We start from the raw sequence: 20393 nt of genomic DNA, 5'->3' as shown, positions 1-20393 counted from the left end.
TTTATTTCTAACTTTATAATGAGAAATATATTCTTTATTTATTTGACTCAGAAGAATCTGGACATTAGATTATTTGAACTCTTGTGCATGAATTTATAGTCCAGATTCTAATAATATATAGATCTAGTAAGAAAGCATTGGACATTATTGCAAAATTGGAGATCCGATAAAAATGATTTTGATTTATGCTATTATTCACATTCCAAAAATTCATCGCGAAATCGTTAAAATGCAATTTCTTTTTATTTTTTTTCTTATAAAGAAGTGCGTAATGACTTTTTTAAAATACCGATAACAATTGCCTCAATCTAAAGAATTCTTGTATATAATGCATAGACAAGTCACATGGTGAACACTTCTCAAGTATGATTAGGGCAGCATAAGAACGTTCACTCCGCAAAAAATACTGTCCAATTGCCATTTTGGAACCATGAGGAGCAAATTTGGAGAACCTGAGAATTAAAAATAGTTGGATTTGGATAAAATTTGCTTTTAAGAGAAATAATTCGTAGTAGCACTATAGATTCAACACTACCTCAGTAGGAGATATACTTTTTCATCCATCTAGCATCAAAATGACAGTTTGGTAAATTCAGTATATCTGACGTCAGTTTATCTTTAGATTATATGAATTCAAGATGGTTCCCATTGACGTCCTTCCCTTCAGATCTCATCGTCTTCCTCCTCCTCTCTGAGCCTCTCTACCTTAACCACCATCTGTGGACAGCAGAAAGAGGAGTTTCCAAGAATGGGGCATAGCGGTGGATGAGGGGATGAACTGTCCTTCCAATTTTTGTCCACACACTCAGATGGTAGTCAGAAGTCACAGGGGCGTGATACATGAGCTTCAATAGCTGTAAAATGTGTTCCAACGAGGGAATGTAACTCATTAGACTCTGCTATAGGGTTCAGATATTGGAAACAAATAAATACATAAAAATCAGTGAATACAGTTCTCGACTCTACTATCAAGTGTAGCAACAAGAGCATGAACCAAAATTGAACAAAGTACTTATCAACTGGGGCTACAGTTTGCAGAAAACGGTATTCAATCTCTAATCTAGTTAATAAGACAAACCATTTCTAACTAGTGGTATTGACTCAATGCATGTCTAACATGCATGCTTGTATGCATTTGTGCATGAGTGGTGTGTATGGGTGGGTGGGTGGTATTCAACATAATTGAAACAATTACGCTTCAGGAACAAAGAGAAAGGAACTGCACCTGCCAGTACATGAATGCCTGTATAATGTTGCGCTGCCACCTACAAATATACATTCAGAAATTAAGAAATGTTATAAATGAAAAGAATAGAATGTATCTGTGACTAAAAAAGCAGCACACAAAATGGTTCCAATCAACTCACGAGAACAATGATATAATCAGAAGGAAGCCAAGTCCAATCTCAGCATGTGAAGATAGTATGTTGAGGGTAGTTGTATTTGACTCCACCCAAACACAAAGCTCTTCCAAGTACTTCCTGTTCACCATGACAAAATAAAATATTGCTCAGTAAAGAATACAAGTAGAAAAGCACAACAAGAAACAATCCTCATGCCCAGCACTCAGAATTACCAATTCACAACATCATAAAATTGAATTCAAATAACAGAGGATGATAATGAAATATCACTATTTTTGTGGGAGGGGGTATCTAACATATGCAAAATATCACGCAACGTTGTTAAGAATTAACTCTTCTACCTGTACAATGAGGATTGACTAAAATTGCGCCTAAGGAACTTGGCAACATGTTCAAGAGCCCGACAGAGAATGGGAATCAGCGCAACTGCAATGGAGATCACATCATTATACTAGTAATAACAACAAAATGAGCCTATAGAAAAATGACAAGAGAACTTGAGGATTAAGGAATGCTCACATTTGAGGCAAAGATGTGATGTCACAAAGGTAAGGCAGTAAATCAAGTAGATAAAATCCTTAGTTGTGATTATTGACTGAAAGTAAACTTGCAAAGCCTGCAAGTTCCAAGCCCTCGGTTTCTGAAATAGTAAGGGTGTGTTAATGAAATAGGAACATGGGCAGCGTATACAAGTTAATGGAATAAGATCACAAAGTGAGTGAGTGAATCTCAAAAAGTAGATTTACCCCATGTTGCGAGTACAAGGAATACAGAGAGGAACAAGCCGTGCCCATAAAGGAAAGCCGATATGCCCTATTTGAAAGGTTTTTAGGCACCAATGGAAAAATTGCAAGCACAGCCACTAGAAACACCTACAGGGAAGAAAGAGGTAGACATTGGACAAATAACAACAGAAAAATCTTAAATGTAAGTAGAACATAGCAAGAGTGGTTAAGAGTTATGTATGATACACTAACTTTAAGCACAAAAAAATGATGATTTATCAAGCCCACTAACACAGAATCAAGTGCCTAAAGTATACGTGACTGAAAACTTTTTTCTGAATCAGAGAAAACTTTGAATTCAAAAGAAGCAGACATAGTTTTCATACTTTGATCTCAAGAATTATCATTTACTTTTGTTGTTGTTTGAGGAGTGCATAAATGTATTCTAGTGGACCATGCATATCAGATTTGCAAAGAAAGAACCTTGACCATGCAGATATTCTTGTTTGAAATTACAGCAGTTCAGATTTGAAAAAAGTTTCAGGACATCTTGGGAAGGGGATACTGTTGCATTCCCCACCCTCTCTGACTCCAGCAGTTAATAAAAACTCTAACCTACAGAAAACTGTTTGTTGATGTATATGACTGTCAACACAGTGCCTGGTTTCGAGGGAACAAGATTAAAGGAGAAAGCCAATAACATAGAAAAACTATACGAAGTAGTACAGCATTTCATGAAAATCAGGCTGATTTATAAACATTATACACCCTAGCAAGGGAAAAGTTCAACAAGAAGTAAAGAAAATAAAAACAAAGTTGATTCTATGTACGTATATGTGGATATCAAAGCATGAGTAGATTTGACCATACCCAAGCGTTTACAGAAAACTGAACGGTTTGTCGATCCCAACGCAGAGAAGTTGGAGGACTTGTTGCTGATGTACCTGAAGTTCTGGCAGTTGATCCTACAAGCACCAATTCAAGTTCAATTCACTTTAATCAGCAAATTTCAGGCTACTGAAAGCAATTAAAACGTTTTTTTTGTAAATAAATAAACAGATAAACTTGATTTCTCTTAAGGGAAAATGCCAATTTAGGCCAATTTGCTTCTGTTTTGAATTTTTTGTACAGAAAATGAAAGTATTCCAACCAGCACTCCGTGACTGAGGTTGGTCATTTGTGGGTCGGGATGATGCAGATGGTCTCTTTGGCTGAGAAGAACTGCTAGTTGACATTGAGTCTACCATAAGATCAGGATCCTATTCAAGAAATCAAGATGCAAAGAATTAGGAAAACGCTATACTTAGTGTGTAGATAAATCAAAATATGATATTTTGTATTTTCATCTACTTCCAAAAGCCATGCAACGCCTACCAATTACAATCCCAAAGACATCAACCAACAAAGCCATTCTCATATCGCAATCCCAATAGCATAACTCTTCAACCAAATGACTTTATAGGTGCACTCATGTGGTAAAAATTCTTTTTTGAAAAGTTGTGAGAAAATTTAACAAGCAAACATTGAATGAAATATCTATCTCCCGGTAAAATGATCAAATTATGTTGCCTGGGATATCAATGGAATTAATCATACAGAAAATGTCCTTAAACAATTAACATAAAATTGGGAAAAGAGACAACTTATGGAAACCAAAACCAGGTCAGCCTAAGATGAAATTATTGTTTTAACCATTACATGTGAACTCAATTGCTCAATTAACTGAGCTGAATGAACAACTAAAAAATAGGTGTGCTCCCAAGTAGGCTCTCCAAAATCAAAGCCCGAATGACAAAATCAATTGAATCTAAATGAAATTTCTATTCGTCTGAGGTGCATCTAGTCAAGTGACAGTGAGCGAGATGCAAAAGACATAATAGGCAAGCGAAACCAGAAACTGTTCCTTTCAAATTCCCATAAAGGAAAATGAAGCAATTCACAGAAGATCGCAGTAGCAAAGAAAGTAAAATTCATACCCAAAATTATCAACAAACAAAGAAACCCAGAACAAAACCCAAAATACCCAATTGGAAAAGTGACCCCAAATACACAAAACAGAAAAACCCATTTCAGATTCAAGTGTCCATAGTCCAAATTCCCAAGAAACAAATGCTAATTAGCAATCAATTAGTACTGGGTGCAGAAATTGTGAAGAAAACAAGAAGAAAGAGTTGGTATGAGAGTACGGACGATGAAGCGCTGGTAGAACTTGCGCTTGAAATGGTCGACGACATCGCTGCGAGAGGCCATGTGAGGAGGGATGAGGATGTTGGACCAGTAGTCGGGCCATCTTGAGTCGTTCTCGTAGTCGTAGGCAGCCGCTGCAATTCTCTTCAGCTTCTGTGGGTCCTCTCTCTCTTCCCCCATTTCTTGATGGCTTGATTGACTGATTGCTTCCTTTCTTTCACACACACAGTCGGTCGTTCTACTTTCTTGCTGCTACTGCACAACAGAAAAACCCAAAGTCTCTCTCTCTCCACACTCTCCAATACCTTTGGTCGTTTTCTATGGGTTGCTCTGTTTTCGCCTTTGGGTGACCCGAGAGAAACGACGTTCTGGAGACATTTTTTAATGTTATTAGGTGCATTGGGCTTGGACTGAGGTAAGGGTACAATGTAGTTTTATTAGGTCCAATAACGTTTAGAACCCACTGAAAACAGAAGTGAAACAGCTCTCTGCATATTTGCTTTCCACACAGCCCCAATTTTTTTCCTTCTAAATTTCCCTGTTTCTGTTTTAAGAACAGTTGTTTTATTATTATGGAAAATGCTCTTAAATAGCATATCAATATAGCAAAGAGTCTTATTATATCGATATCATCTTCAAATGTTGTCGATACTGTCGATATTGTCTCATTATACCAATAGCAATTAGTCTATAATATAAATAAAATATCAATATTCTGTTGTCATTGTCGATTTGTTACACTAGTAGTGTTATTTAAGAACAATGATTTGTTTAGGAACGATGTTGTTTGGGAGTTTTACCCCCTTTGTTGGGGAATCGTGCAATAGACTATTCCAAGTATTTGCAACAAAAATAAGATAGCTAATCTTTTGGTTAGGCGGCAACAAGGGTCCTCCACAATTTCAGTAGGCTCAATGGTAAGAAAAATTCATTAAAAGTTCAAATATTCGATAGGGTTACATTTCTATCTATGGCAAGGACCAAGGAGCAAGAATTTTGTTTCAGCTTAATTTGTCTGGCCATTCACAATCTCCCTAGCTACTTCGATTTGTGAACTTGCTCAACTTGCAAAGCCTGTCATGAAGCTTTTGTCTGCTCTCTCTCTCTCTCTCTCTCTCTTCCTTGGAGCTTTGTCAAAATAAAATATCCTATATGATGCAGCCACGGTTTACACTACTTGCAAGATAACTTTTGAGAACCTCGAATCAATCGGACAAGCTTTGCATTACTAAGCATGCTATGTATTTCTTCATCTAAGGCCTCATGTCTTCCTCCTGATAACAAACCATGAATCTTCAATCCATTTTCTAGTTCAATAGCTTCGCTCATTTTTCGTACAACCTTCCCGTAGCACAGGTATCTCCCACAGGCTCCATAGTCCATGGCTTCATAAACGTACACATGTGCCTCTGCAGCCTTCTTTGCATCCTCAACGGCTAGGTGACCGTGTTTGAGCATGACCTTGCCACCTACATAGGCATAACAAAATGCAGGTTAAGCATTTTTTAACCCAAAGTGTTATCTTATCACACAATTTGACATGTTAAGTTGTTTGTTAAAATGTCAATTTTAATGGACTATCCGTTGTTCATATTAAAATGTCATACTATCTTATGAGAGAATATTTCATGTGTTTAAGATATATATGGTACAATGAGATGTATTTAGTATCTGCCTTTAAGATATGGTACAGAGTTGTTAGCATTTGGAAAAGATGCATCCATGAGAAGGCCGGGGCAGACTGTAACAAGATTCACTTTCATTTCCTTGGACTTCCTCCAACAAGTCATCTCTGCAGTGGTCTTTCCTAAGGCTAGCCAAAGCTGTTCATGATCACAATAAGAGGAGGAATTTTACTGAGATGTCCATAATTTGTTTGGTGTGATTAATTTTCAAATATCAGCAAAAATTCAACGACTCTAAGGCCTGTAAAGATTTTTAAGCACCTATTTTTATACCTTGTTTTCTCTGCAGAATTCCTCATTGGTCCAGCTAAACTCATCAATGATCTTGTTTTCATTGTCACCAGTCCAAATGGCAGCAAGAAGAGAGGAAGTGAAGATACATCTCTTTGCATATGCTGCCCTGCCACAAGCTTCAATAACATTCCTTGCCGCTTCAGCTTCAAGAAATGCCATTTGTTCCTGAATTGCACTCTCTATCAGCTTCAGAAGAAAACCAAAACGCACTCTCTATCAGTGCGTGCAATGGAAGCGTATGGCAAAACTTACCGAATAACCGGAGATACCGTGTGGATCAATGAAGGAGGAGGTATGAAAAATTGCATGACAACCTCTAAAAGCCTCACAGAGACTGTCCAGAGTACCCATCTTCGCCACAACAACGCCCTCGAGTTGGTTTATCTCTTCATCTCTCATTAGCTTCTTCATGTCTTCATAATCCACTGCTCATCATAGGACATAGTTTGAAGAAGAAAATTAAGCATAGTAACCAATATATGAAAAACAGAAAATAGAACAATTGGACTGCATATTTGTGTGCCTCAAAGCAATTTAGACTCAAAGGCCGGCCCGATTTATTGTTGTTTTGTCTAAAAATGCAACAACCCATGATAGAAAATAAGAAAAAAGACAGGTGAGAACAATTTTGATCATCAAAATCCAAGAGAAACTGCAAGTTTTATGATCATGCTTGTTGAAATTAAGAGGCAGACATGGACAGAAGGTTTACCAAGAAAAACTACAGCCAGGTACCTTGGTTTTGAATTGTGACTCGGACCAAGTAACCACGTGCCAATAGAGCCTTAACTATGTGAGAACCCAAGTTAGAATTCCCACTGGTCACACAAACCAGCTTCCTCTCTCTTGCATCCGAACCGCAGCTGAATGCATTGTTCACACAAACCTTCTGCTCCTCCTCCCTTAAACAACGCACTTGAGGTTTTAGAACTGCCAATTCTTCCGTTGCCATCTTTCTCATTCTCTCTCTAAACTCTCATGCAGAGTATTTAAAACAAGAAAGGCTGGCTGCTCATAATTGATTTATACTTTTTCTTTTTTGTTCTTGTCTTTCATGAGGGGCCTGAAATGCAGAAGGTAGTTGAAGAACATTAGATGGAAGGCACGAGGGTGGTAAGTGGTATTCAAACTAGAGAGTCAGCCAGTCGAGGCGGTGACAATGTGACATCCTATTGGTCAAATGCAACTTTTAGTTGTTAGTACATCAGAAATTTTTATATTTGAAATTAAAACAGTTAACCAACTTAATAATTTTTTTTTTATCCATCAGTGGTTGACTTGGGACTATGTCATCTACGGCAATGTCTATCCGGGTTTCTTACAGACCAGAACAATAATTCACACCCAAAAGCAAAAGCCGGGGCTTTAATGACAAAATTGCTAAAATGGACAAAATTGTCCTTATTTATTTTTGGATTTTTTAAGGAATTCTTTATATTTGCATGTCTTTGATTTGAAAGTTGAGAGGTTTTTATGTCTTTTTAAAAAAGCTTTGGTTTTTTCAAAAGTGAAATTTTTTTTTGCTAAAACCTAAATTTACTTTTTTTTTTTTTGGTAATACAAGTCAAGACCCTTATTCACTCAGGCTAGACCCATTGGCTTAGAGGATTAAAATATATTTGAAGTTTTAAATAGCAGTGGGTCACCGCAGCAACTGGGCTACTATTAGGTGCCCCCTACAGTAGTAATAAACATTTTGAGTTTTTAAGAGTCAGATAGAGCCTCAGTGATGATGGCATTTGAAGAGAAGGATAATTCATAAACATGAACTATATTATATATATATGAAAACAACAAATACAGATACATACAATATTGTATCAATGAATCTAGATTACAAAAGAATACAGAAATGTGCATCCTGACAACAAAATCATGTTAGCAGAGAATACAAAAATTATGGAAAATGATGATTTGGGTAAGATTTACAAGATTTGAGCAACATAGCCTGGTTCCAATAGCACAATAAAGGGTCCCAAAAGTGAAGTGAAATTAATGGCCTGCACCCTTAACTCGTCTCAGTTGTTCCATAACCCAGATCTATCAATGGATATTACAGTACTTTGGTCTCTCTGGTCTCTGCTCCAGCTACTCTGAGTTTGGTCCCTATGCTCTCTAGAGTCTCCACTTGTCCAGCTACTCCCGGTTTTGTCCCTGTGCTCTCTAGAGTCTCTACTTTTCCAGCTACTCTGAGTGTGATTAAAAAAACTTGTACTGTTGTCTTGACTACCGAATGCCATTCTCTGAAACATTCTAATTTGTGCAGATTGTTGTGCAGAATCAAAAATTTCACTTTGTCCAGGTTTCATTCCGTTACTGAGATCTGATAATTCATCTAAGGAGTCAAAAGCCCTTACCACCTAGCAAGTGGAGAAAGTGTATTAGTTCACAGTAAGTACAAACAAAATGTTGGAAAGGGTCATACCATATTTTGTAAATACCTGTCTCATCCGTGGCCTTTTCGCAGCTGAATGACGCACACAAGCTGAAGCCGCCTCAATCATTCGAAACATTTCATTCTCAACATAATTCTTTTCCAGCCTTGAATCTGCCAACTCTTCAAAGTCTTCATTCTCAAGTGCTTGAGAAAGCAAAGGCCGAGCCTGGAGGAAAAGTTTAGCTGTTATAATCTAGGCATTGTAGACAACCATACAATTCTGGTCATACAAAGTTGGCATAATACAGGTAAAAACCCACTTAAAACATGCCAATGGAAAATCAGTAATCTAAATTAGCATAATCATATGCATTACTGAGAATAAAAGTCCCACAATGATTTGCATAAACACACATTTGAAAAAGAATAACTTCCACCACCTACAAGGAGATAACAACGATGTTTATGAATTTACCCATTCAACTAGGCTCTCATCACCCAATGGCTGAGAAGAATCCACGGGTTTGCGGCCTGTAATTAGCTCCAATAGCACAACACCATAAGAGTAAACATCAGACTTGTCTGTCAACTTTCCACTTGTTGCATATTCTGGAGCCATGTATCTGGAGAATCACACAATTTCATTCATCAGAAGAACAGATAAAGGCAAATGATAGCATGAATAGAAAGATTGAAGAAATGGGAAGGATCCTGATACAAAGAAGTGAAGGTATCTACCCAAATGTTCCCATTACTCTTGTGGTTACATGCGTATTTGAATCCAATGATAGCTTTGCAAGCCCAAAATCTGCAACCTGTTAGTGAGAGAAAATTAATCTTTAGAAGATTAATTGCTGTCAAATGATTAACAATAACAGACAGCAAATACGTGGTCTGGCTGCCAGTTATTGTAAGAGGACTTTGTAGTCATTCCATGAATATATAAATATCAGACTCCAAAAAGGCTCTTATTTAAAAAATGGAAATGCATCCATGTGAGTGCCACTTTAAGCAATCACTATAACCAGATAGAAGCATTTTTCTTTTTTTCTTGAAAATTAAGGCTGTACAATACCTGAGCTTCAAAGTTGCTATCCAAAAGGATGTTTGATGACTTAATATCTCTGTGAATAATGCGGGGATGACCTAATAAACACATTAAAACAAAATATTAAGAGGAGAGAGAGAGAGAATTAGATGCTAGCAGGCATGACGTTAAATACAACACTGAAGTAACAAACTTTGCACAACTTTAAAAACAGCCAACCTTTCTAATGTATAATAGTCATTTCATTTATATCATTTTTCTTTTGGGTTACCATATTGGAAATAAAAGCACAGACCACGATTAAATTCCAGAAATGAAGCTTGTTTGTTTTGGACATGTCAATTCTGTAAACAAATAAATCTTTCTCAATTGATAATGCTACTCAGGGGGTTGAAGGCCTTGGAAACAAATATAAACTTTGACTAATGCTGTTTCGCATAGGATAAATTACTATTTGTACTTAGATGGGATGGAAACTATGACAAAGGAAAGGGTACTGTTCATTGAATTAACAAATAATAAAACAGTTTACATTTCTCATTGTGTGTCTGTATTCAAACAAACCAAGGTCTAGAAAAGTTGAATCCCAAATTGAGAGGTCCAGGAAAAAACAAAGAAGAAACTCACAATCTTCGTGTAAGTAAGCTATTCCACGAGCTGCACCAGCAGCAACCTTGACTCTGGTTGCCCAATCCAGAACTGGCCTGCCCTCACCTGCAGTTTTCAATAGAGGAAAGTTAGAAGATGTACAAATTTTCACAAGACACCTACATGCAGACGAGAATTATGCTTCGAATTTACTAATGCTCCAAATGTTGCAAGATAATTTATGCTTCACAATTACTGCATGTAGACATGAGAACTACACGCAGTGAATTCCCAAGCCTAAAAATTTGTCTTCCTTTAAAATCAGAAAGCTCACCATGAAGATGGTAATGTAGGGTATCATTTGGAACGAAGTCATAGACAAGCAATCTTTGATGCTCAGATATACAGTAACCAACCAGGGAAACCAAGTGGCGATGGTGTACACGACTAATAATTTCAACTTCAGCTTTAAACTCACGTTCCCCTTGTCCACCACCAATTTTTAGCTGTTTTACAGCAACTTCCCTTTCATCTTCCAGAACACCTTTGTATACACAACCAAATCCACCTTCGCCCAAAAGATTCTTTGTCGAAAAACCATTTGTGGCTTGGAGTAGTTCTTCATATGTAAACCATGATCTTGAATTGTTTACTCCACCAGGATCTGATTGTGCATACATGAAATCACTACCAGAACCATTTCCTACAAGCGGAGCTGGAGAATGCGGCTTCAGAAATACTGAATCTGGAGAGCAGAAAAAAGATCCATTAGTTTGAACTAAATGACCTCATTTGCATTCATCTAAAGCTTGTTAGTTAATTCAGAAGCTTGACTTTAATAAGATTTATAGAATATTTTAGCCAGAGCATAGAAATCGAGTTTTCCATTTAGTTTCCTCTACTAATACTATAATTTAGAGAGGTATTTATCTATTTGGCTCTACTTATACTAATTTAGGGACTGATTTTTAAGGTTCCCTATTACATTCAGTTTTTCTATAACATTAGGATAATTTAGGTACTTTATTATTTTGGGATTACCTATCTAAATAGGCTTTATTGTAATAAGCTTTTAGATTCTAGCATGTGATTAGTAGTGATTAAGATATCTATTTATGATTACAGTAATTTTCCTTTTGTTCTAATGTTGTTCCTATTTACTAGTGTCAGACGCTTCTTGTCCTCAACCAATAACCTATCAAACCTTATAGTCCTTGTATTCCTGGATGTTCAAATGTGATGTCCATTTTAAATGAAATCACAACTGGGAAAATATTAAAAGGCAAATAATTAGCATTTTACGGTTAATTAAACATTTATAATTCTTCCAATTCTCTTGGAACAGCTGCTACAATTCCTTGTCCGCAAAGCAAATTTGAATACTTAAAAGTGTCAACAACCCAACAAGAAAATGAAATAATTATTGTTGTGCATGTTCACTGTGTTACCTGAATTCTGGGATGAAGCGAAGGGGGAAGGCATGGTGTAACGAAGATTTGATCCAGTTCTTTTCTTGTGCTTCTTTGCAAACCAAACCGCCATAACAACAAGACTGAGCACCAGAAATCCAACTGCAATTCCAATTGCCACAGCTCCTCCCGTGTTTAACCCGCTTGTATTTCTAGATGTGGTATTTGCCGTTGCATTGGCATTAGTAGTTGACTTTGCAGTTGGCTTCTGTGGTAAGGGAGTTGGACTTGATGAATTACTAGGTGGAGCTGGAGAACTAAGAGGAGGTGAAGAAGATGAAGGGACTGAAGGAGGTGGTGATTGCAAAGTGGGTTCAGGGGGGGAGTTATCAGCTGGTGGAGGAGCAGATTTAGAACCAGATGGAGGAGGTGTACCAGTGGGGGATGGAGGGGATTTTTCTGGTGCTTTTCCCCGTGGTGGGGTGGTGGTGAAGAATTGGCCGAAGGTGGTGGTACATCAGCTGGCGGAGGTGGAGAATCTGAGGTGGATGTAGGTGGAGGTGAGGATTCTGCTGGAGGTGGTGGGGAAGATTGGGGAGGAGGGGAACGTCCTGATGGAGGCGGTGGGGACGCATTTGGTGGGGGTGCAGATGCAGCAGGAGGAGGGGAAGCTGGTGGCGAAGGTGGTGATGATGCGGGTGGTGATGGTGGGGTGATGCCGCCGGAGGCAATGGGGTGGAGCAGTTGGAGATGATGGGGGCGGAGACCGAGGAGGGGATGGGGGTGGAGCCTGAGGAGGCGAAGGCGGTGGTGAAGTTGGTGGCGGTGTTGATGGTGGTGGTGATGATTTTGGAGGGGGAACAGCTGGTGTTGCTGGAGGAGGAGACTGGGGAAGAGGGGATGAAGCGTCAGAAGGGGTTGCAGTGGTTGTAGTAGTTGATGAATTTGATGGGGCAGGGGAAGCAGGTGGGGGTGGTGAGGTACCAGATGAAGTTGGTGGGACCGCAGAAGGGGAAGAATTTGGAGAAGGTGATGTTGTTGAAGACATCTTTGTATGAAATGAATGCTAAATTCTCTACTGTTTTTTTTTGCTTTATTATATCAATTCCATTACCAAACTAGCCAAAATCAGTGACAGGAAAAGTCACTCTCACTGAAAATCAAACATCAGCTAACACTACATAACAAAATACAATCGCCAAATGTCTTCCCCACAGCAACAACTATAAACAACCGATTCTCAGAAAACTGAAAATGCCAGAAACCCCCAATTCAAAAGGACCAGGCATAACCAATGCCTCCTAAATCCTCTACTGGTCCCCAAAACTCAGGAAAGTTCAGATGAACCCAAAATTCACAAAAAATAAGCACTACCCAGTTCACAAAACCCTTGAAAGAACAACATTAACACCCAAAAACCCAAAAATTGAGGAAATATCAGATCACCATGCGCAAGCTTCAAACTTTAAAACCCAGATTTACAACAAGAAGTAAAAGCTGATAACTTTATTGGGCAAATGCAGCAGCCCAGATCACCAAACTGCGCATAGAGAAAACCAAGAAGCTAAAAAACTGGAGCAATTCATACCTCTCCCTCCCGGAAACGGAAATGGGGTTTGCTGTTTGGGAGAGTTGGGTTCTTACAGGATGGAATCTTCGAATGCCACCAGTGTTTTCCGGAGAAAGCAATTTTTGTGGAAAATGCTGAAGACTCTAAAAAGGTGTAGCCACAAAACACGCTAGTGAACGTGGGGGCGACTTCGGAAGAGTGCCTCCTCACTGGTGACTCCACATGCAGAGCGGAAGTGGCAGCCAAAAACAATCATTGTAAAATTACTCCTACCATAGCGCATGATCAAAAATTTTATGCTTGAGCTTACCAGAAGGGACACCTTTCTTAGCTGTTTACTTCCTGTTCTATTTGTCTTTTTCAATGTAATGTTACTAATGTTTTTTTTTCTTCTAATTGAGTTTTATTTGTTTTATAATTTTTCTTTCTTTTTGAATGTTATAAATTAGAAAATATAATCAACCCAATAGAAAGAAGATAAGATACAAAGTTAAACTCCTTTTGCCTTTCCTATTGAGAGGGGCGAGAATACTAAATTCAGACATACTATACGCATGTTATGACTCGAACTAAATACCTTACTTGCATAAGTAATTACTTCAAACCACTACAATGGTAAATTCTTTGGGCAAAGCTAAACTCTTTAGCTCTACCAAGCAATGTACAAATGTGAGAGTTCATTTTTGTTGTCTTATCCAATTAGTCACTTTTTAATAACCCAATTATATTTTGAAAAGGGGAAGAAAAAAAAAACTTAAGCAATAACCTTATGGCTTTTTCTGGATTTTGAAAAATAAAAATAATGGGTGTCTGCAGTAATTTTGCATCAATGGAGGTGAATAAAAAAAACCTTTTTTCTCATTAAAAAAGGGATAAATAAAAGAAGAGTCAAAAGAATGAGGCCGCGTAATCCAATAGTCAGCGCTTAAGGGTATAATAGAAGAGGTGATTTATCAAATAGATTGTGAGATCTCATTCTCACTGCCAACAGAGTCTCCCAACTGCCATGTTGTCCCAATGCGCGCATGTTGATGAAACGGCAATAAACAATTCTTAAAACACATAGCCTTTTAACTTGTTTAATTTGTTTGAGGTGGAGAAGAGGAGGGGACTTTGTCTTTTGGGTTGTTTTATAAGGTGGTTTAATGTAAAAACCATGCTCATAATCTTGAAATCTTCAACTCCAAGGCTTTTGATGAGGGAGGAGGTTGGTTGGTTGACCTAATGATGGAAGATGGCATGCATTCTTCTCATGGTGACAAGCTAACTGAAATTGAAATGTAGCACCTTCCACTCTTTGATTTTTATATATGTTGGTGTACAACTCAATGTAGCTTTTGCCTGTCTTTTAGCAATTTGTTCTTTGAGTGTTAAGAATGACACAATTTTGAGTTTTGAGAAAAAGGGATGATGTGATATATGTAATATAAACAGCGATGACACTTAATGATTGTGATTCTTATGACAATAATTAATATAGTAAAGTGGTAAGATGAAAGTAAAAATTGATGTATATATATTATGACTAACATAGTTGGCACTAATAAATGCGATATGGTGCAGTCCGGGTTCTGAGTGAAGATGATGGTGGTAGCTTCTTAAGCTTATATTGCTTTACGATTTGAAAACAATAATATTTTTAGATGAGATCTCTAAGTTTGAAAGAAAATGAGACCCTTTCTAATAAGTTCCCAAATAGAACTCTAGCAATATGAATTTTTTTAAAATTTATAAAAACGAGTTTGTTTATCTATTTATTTTTCACCCATGCTTTGTATATATATATTTTAAATAAAGAGGAAAATTCTTATGGGGCTATGAATAAATGGGCTTAATAATATTTAATAATGCTTCCTCTTCCTCCAAAAGGCTCCAACCATTTTGTAACCCAATTGTCGTTTGGGCCATCCCATTGAATAAAATCCGGATCCTGACCCGAAAAACAAACAGAAAGTACTCCCCTAGTCAGAAACCGCGTGCATAAAAGCGTGGACTTCGAATGCGTACTCTCTGTGTTCCGGTTCAGAGGTACGCGCTTCTTCATCCTCGGTCTTCCCTCACTGAAAATTTACTAATTGCGACCTCATTTTTCGTAATCTTCTTTCGAATTTGATATACTGTTCCTATTTTCTTTGGTTGAATGCTGAATTTGTGTTTTGCCGCGTTTTGTTTGCTTGGTTACTGATAAAATGCCGCAAAGAAAATGAACCCCAATATGAAGTGATGAAGTCCAGCAAAGTATGCATAGCGAAATTTGAATCTAGTAGTGGTTGCTATTTGAATTGTAAATAGAAATCCATGTCTCACCATCCTGAAATTATCCAAATTCTGTTTTGTACTATGTCTTTGTATATGAGTTTATGTGGAAACTTTGTCTATCAACTCAACTACAACTCTGGCTTCAAGAATTATATGTCCATTTTTTCGTTTTTTGGAAAGATTTTTAAACGCTAAATGTTGAATTCATAAGTTTCGTTTCTCTGTTCTCTCACTGCATTCATACTACGACACACAATCTTTACATCATTTGAAGGAGGAGATGAATTTGCCCATGCTTTATTTTTTCCTTTCTAATGGATTGTCCAGTGGATGGTGAGGAGGGAAGGCGGGGAAGCAAATGTTAAGCCCTTGCAATCTGTATTGTCAATGATACAGTCTATGGTTTCCAAACATTAGTATTTAGATTAGTGAGCTAAAGTAGGAAGAGATCCAGTTTGCACCATATACTATTTTAGAATATGAATACTTCTTCCTCTTACCCCTCTGTTTTATAACAAAAAATACTATATTATGTAGGAACCACCAACAGCAATCAAAATGTGTCGATACCAAGATTGGGAAGATGACCTACCAGATAGTGAAGTTCATGATGAATATCCTGGCAGAGATGCAGTGACTGCTTTTATACGCCAAATCGAACAACAAATGAATGAAATTAGCGGATTTTTGGACAACATGAAAGGTGATAGTTCCAAAAAGCCAAACAAATTTTGGTCTGGATTCTTGTCAGGCATCTGTTTCACCATACTGCTCAACTTTGTGATCAAGTACGTAACTAGTAACTAGTAACTAGTTAGGGCTGATTTTGTATAGCAATTTGACATCCCAGACCTTATTCAGGTTCATTGCACTTCTAATGGCGTTTGTCTTGAGTTCTATTCATGTTGTGAAGAAACTCCTGTGGTTGTGGATGTTTTGACTTGTACAATTTATTTGGCTGCTTTATGGCACTGATCTCGCCTTTAATCAAATTGTTAAGCATGCCATATTAGTTTTGTCATGTGAAGCACATATTTCTTGCCATGGAAAGGTAGCATAGTGGTAGACTTATTTCATAAAAGCCATCTAAAACGAGAAATGTTTCATCAACGACAGGAAAGAAATACATATAAAGCTCACAATCAGTTGGAAGAACAAATGAAAGCCAATGAAAACACGATAGTAAATCACAAGGCATTTAGAACTGCTCACTGTCTGCAACAAAGAATAAAATCACAATCACAATCACAATCATAACACAACCAAACTCAGTGATAGTGCCTAAACCAGCATACGTTCCCTCCAGCCTCAAATTCATTTCCTTCCTCACCTCTGCTGTGGATCCACCACAACAAATTTGTAAGTGAGTTACCATCATCGTAACCGTTCAAGTTCCTTATCTTCTGCAAAGCACCTTCTTTGTCGTAAATCCCTTCCAAGGAATAAACAAACCCTTTCCATCCTTCTCCAACTCCCTCCCTACTCAGAGCTGGTAAGGTCCACTTCACAAGATCCCTAACAAAGCCAACATCAGAGAACAAGACCTCGCTGATTGGCAATAGTGGTAGCAACTGAATTCCAAGCCTGCATTCTCTCCACTCTGGAGGAGCAAACCAAAGACCACTGTCCCTCTTGGTAGCCCACAGAACTCCAACCACCCTATTTTCTCTTGTGAAATCTTCCCCATACATGCTATCTCCCTCTCTTACGTGCCACCACGTTTGAGCCGCCTGAATTTCCAATGCTGCAAGCATTGATCCTGTGGCCACAAGATGAGTGTCTCCATAGGCTAACCCCATCAATGCAGCTGAATAATAAGCATTCACTGCCTCACTTGTGCTCTCTTGATTCCGCCCATCTGCAAATTCAGTTAGCCCGCCTGCCCACGAGTGTAATTTGTACAAATCAAAGCACCTCAGACGAGGATAATGTGAATTTGATCGCCTACCAATGCTCAGAAAATCAGCCGCAAGCGAATAAGCTTGAGGCCTGTACTTCCTTCCCCATGCAGGGTCAATCTTTGCAAGCACCGAAATGGCATAAAGAAAGTACCCCAGATGATAGTGGTGATCATTATAAATTCCAAAACCAAAATCTGCACCAGAATCAGTTGCTCCTTGTTTAGTGACAATTCCACCCCATTTGCGATCATACAAGAAACCATTTCCACTGAAACTTCCATCCAGCCATGGCTCAATTGTATCCTTCAAATATTTCCTAATTGCCGGAATCACATCAAGATAAGCCACCTCCTCAGCAATCAAAGCTAACCTTGCCGCTCGGGCAATCAATTTTCCATAAAAATAGGAAGATGTAGTTGTTATTGGGGTTGAATTCAGAGCTTCAACATCTTTCCGAAGTGCAGAAATAATTTCAGCATATGAATCTTCGTTAACACCTCTGGTTGAATGCCAAGTGACTGAAACAGGGTCTGGTTTCAAAACCCATGAATCACCAACAACACCAACAAGATCACCATCAATGCTTTTGAACTTAAAATCCTCCAAAATAGTAACATCACAATCGTCACCAGAAAGCAGCTGAAGATGGAGAGGATGAGCCAGCATAAGCAAATCACCCCATCCTTTCTTTTCCCATTTATATTCCAAAGAAAATGGCTTCGTGAACACAGCTTCACCCGAAACCGGGTAACACGAGCTGAACTGGTCGAGGGTTGCCTCGTATTGTGGATCAGAATCCGGCAATATGGCAATCCGAATAATCCCAGAAAACCCACCAGAAGTGATCAATGACAGGCTGCTGCTAGTCAAATCAATTGGGGATGATGTGTAGATAAGCCATGTTTGATTGTTGTTGAGCTTGATGGTGTATTTGGTGCGTGAGCTACTGGAAGAACAAGAGAGAACTGCATGAATGGTGGAGATTGAAAGCTCAGTGCGGCTAGAAACAGAGCAGGTGACAAAGGGGCTTCCCCGGACGAGAAAGAAGCGGAGATTGGAGGAAGGAAAGTCCAGAGTGACACTGAGATCATTGAATGAAGAGATTTTATGCGTCTCTTGGGAATTGGAGTTTTGTGAGGCAGAGATGGTGAGATCAGCTATGAAAATTTGGTACAGAAAAGCAGAGTTGAAGAAGCGAGATGGGTAAGAGATGGTGAGAGAGGAGGAGGAGGATTTGATTTGGTAGGGGTGAAAATACTCAGGTTGGTCGCCATTTTTTAGGGCAAAGTTTTGGAAGAAAGAGTTGGTGGGAAGAGGGGTTGTGAGGAGATTGGGGGAGAAGAAATGGGAAGGGTCAGGGAGGACTGTGGATTGGGTTTGAGGGAAGAGGAAAGGGGTGGCGGTTGGTGGCTTGAGGGCTGACTGTGCTGGCGGTGGCATGGTGTCGGATTCTTCAGGAGATGGTGGCGATGGAAATGAAGGTGAAGATGGAGGTGGTTTATAGGGCTTGCGAGATTTTTTGAAACTCTTGGTGATTAAGATTTTGACTTTTCTTTTAATTTTTTTCAACATTGGATTTGGTGTGAAAACGAGTCGAATTAATGCAACAGAAGGCGGAATGAACGACTCTGAAATAATAATAAATAATTAAATAAATAAAATAAAATAGAAATATTGATTTTTGATGAGTTGGTGGGAAATGGATGGAGCCAAGAGGGAAAGTAGGAGGAAATGGTGGGAGGATTTTAGCTGTTAGTTACCAAACTAGGAGGAGGAGGAGGAGGAGGAGGAGGACGAAGAAAAGTTTCGTATATACCTTAGAAATTTGGAACCCCACAAAACCCAATTTCTGGGTTTAAGAGGATTGCAAGATATCCAAAAAAGTACCTGAATTTGAAGGAAGGGATAAAAATACCTAGGGGGGTTTTCAGAATGCTTGAGAGCCAAGCAAAAGAAATGTATAATGAAATGGAAATGTGTGATTGATGACTTGATTAAAGAAACAAAAATGAGAAAAATGAATCAATCAAGGACCTCATTTTTTGCATATGAAACATTATTATTTTTCTTTACAATGGCATTTTCGTTCAATTCTTTTCATGCTGTGAAAAACACACTGCTGGTACTGGTTTTTTTTACTTGAAGATAATGCTTCCTCGTGAGCACACGTCTCTTCTGTGAACAGAAAACTAAGCATCTTTCTTGGCATGAAAAGGAATTGCCAAGCTATATAGATGTTAATTTGGGTAAGTGAGTGGTAGACGTTGTTTATACGTAACCTGGAAATGCATCTTGAATGTCACATTTCAGAGAAGCACAAGAACAATGACAGAGAGAAACCAGCAAAGAAACACACAATTCACTTGGAAGAACAAATAGAAGCCAACAACATATGGCGCATTCCGAAAGAAGCTCAACCAGCAAGCAGCGTGCAATTCACTGAGAAAAGCAAACGAAAGTGAACAGAATATAGCTTAGACAAAGAAGCTGAATTGAAAAACAGAAGTCATCCAAAATGGCATAGAAAGGATTAACCAAAAAAACATAACTCTGTCTAAGCCCCCATTCTAAGTCCACAACCCTCTCATTTTCCCTCACCTCTACTGTGAATCCACCATAAAAGATTAGTGAGAGAATTCCCATCATCAAAACCCTTCAACTTCCAGTTCTTCTTCAATGCATTTTCTTTGTTGGAAATCCCTTCCAAGGCAAAAGCAAACCCTTTGCATTAATTTCTCAGTATGTAGAGCAGGTGATGTCCATTTCACAAGTTGTTTAACATAGCCAACATCAGAGAACAAGACCTCAGTGATTGGCAATATGGGCAGGACCTGAATTCCAAGCCTACACTCTCTCCAGTCTGGAGGAGCAAACCAAAGTCCACTGTCCCTCTTGTTAGCCCATAAAACTCCCACCACTCTATTATTCCTCGTGAAATCTCCCTCATAAAGTTTACCTCCCTCTTTCACATGCCACCAAACTTTAG

The 20393-nt window shown here is 38.4% G+C and overlaps 4 protein-coding genes, 1 long non-coding RNA gene and 1 pseudogene across 6 annotated transcripts; 1 reads left to right on the top strand and 5 right to left on the bottom strand.

The window, feature by feature from the left end:
- Positions 1–459: 459 nt before the first annotated feature.
- Positions 460–4677, bottom strand: LOC103329654 (dihydroflavonol 4-reductase/flavanone protein). Its single transcript, XM_008232152.3, has 9 exons — positions 4280–4677; positions 3240–3348; positions 2960–3054; positions 2111–2236; positions 1884–2004; positions 1706–1790; positions 1368–1481; positions 1226–1265; positions 460–854 (listed from the first exon to the last, which is right to left on the bottom strand). The coding sequence occupies exons 1-9, from the start codon at positions 4454–4456 to the stop codon at positions 702–704; spliced, it is 1020 nt and encodes a 339-aa protein (XP_008230374.1). The 5' UTR covers positions 4457–4677; the 3' UTR covers positions 460–701.
- Positions 4678–5187: 510 nt separating this feature from the next.
- Positions 5188–7285, bottom strand: LOC103329653 (cinnamoyl-CoA reductase-like SNL6). The gene is made up of 5 exons (XM_008232151.2): positions 6991–7285; positions 6508–6680; positions 6235–6420; positions 5952–6099; positions 5188–5745 (listed from the first exon to the last, which is right to left on the bottom strand). Exons 1-5 carry the CDS (start codon positions 7214–7216, stop codon positions 5450–5452), a joined length of 1029 nt encoding a protein of 342 aa, XP_008230373.1. The 5' UTR covers positions 7217–7285; the 3' UTR covers positions 5188–5449.
- A 722-nt stretch (positions 7286–8007) lies between these two features.
- Positions 8008–12373, bottom strand: LOC103329652 (proline-rich receptor-like protein kinase PERK8). The gene is made up of 8 exons (XM_089050088.1): positions 11717–12373; positions 10603–11013; positions 10308–10394; positions 9708–9778; positions 9371–9447; positions 9108–9255; positions 8697–8858; positions 8008–8615 (listed from the first exon to the last, which is right to left on the bottom strand). The coding sequence occupies exons 1-8, from the start codon at positions 11808–11810 to the stop codon at positions 8274–8276; spliced, it is 1392 nt and encodes a 463-aa protein (XP_088906214.1). The 5' UTR covers positions 11811–12373; the 3' UTR covers positions 8008–8273.
- LOC148918130 (uncharacterized) lies at positions 11873–13539 on the bottom strand (annotated as a pseudogene). Its single transcript, XR_016126002.1, has one exon. The product of XR_016126002.1 is annotated as an uncharacterized LOC148918130 (transcript).
- Positions 13540–15092: 1553 nt separating this feature from the next.
- Positions 15093–16498, top strand: LOC103329651 (uncharacterized). Its single transcript, XR_513920.3, has 2 exons — positions 15093–15275; positions 16044–16498. It is a non-coding gene; the product is annotated as an uncharacterized LOC103329651 (long non-coding RNA).
- Positions 16499–16574: 76 nt separating this feature from the next.
- On the bottom strand, positions 16575–19520 carry LOC103329650 (glucan endo-1,3-beta-D-glucosidase-like). Its single transcript, XM_008232148.3, has one exon. It carries the CDS (start codon positions 18977–18979, stop codon positions 16775–16777), a length of 2205 nt encoding a protein of 734 aa, XP_008230370.1. The 5' UTR covers positions 18980–19520; the 3' UTR covers positions 16575–16774.
- Between the last annotated feature and the right edge of the window lie 873 nt (positions 19521–20393).

The sequence above is a fragment of the Prunus mume genome, linkage group LG4 (assembly GCF_029339155.1).
Source record: "Prunus mume cultivar Tortuosa linkage group LG4, ASM2933915v1, whole genome shotgun sequence".
In the NCBI taxonomy this organism is placed as follows: domain Eukaryota; kingdom Viridiplantae; phylum Streptophyta; class Magnoliopsida; order Rosales; family Rosaceae; genus Prunus; species Prunus mume.
This window is presented reverse-complemented; position numbering and strand designations above follow the sequence as displayed.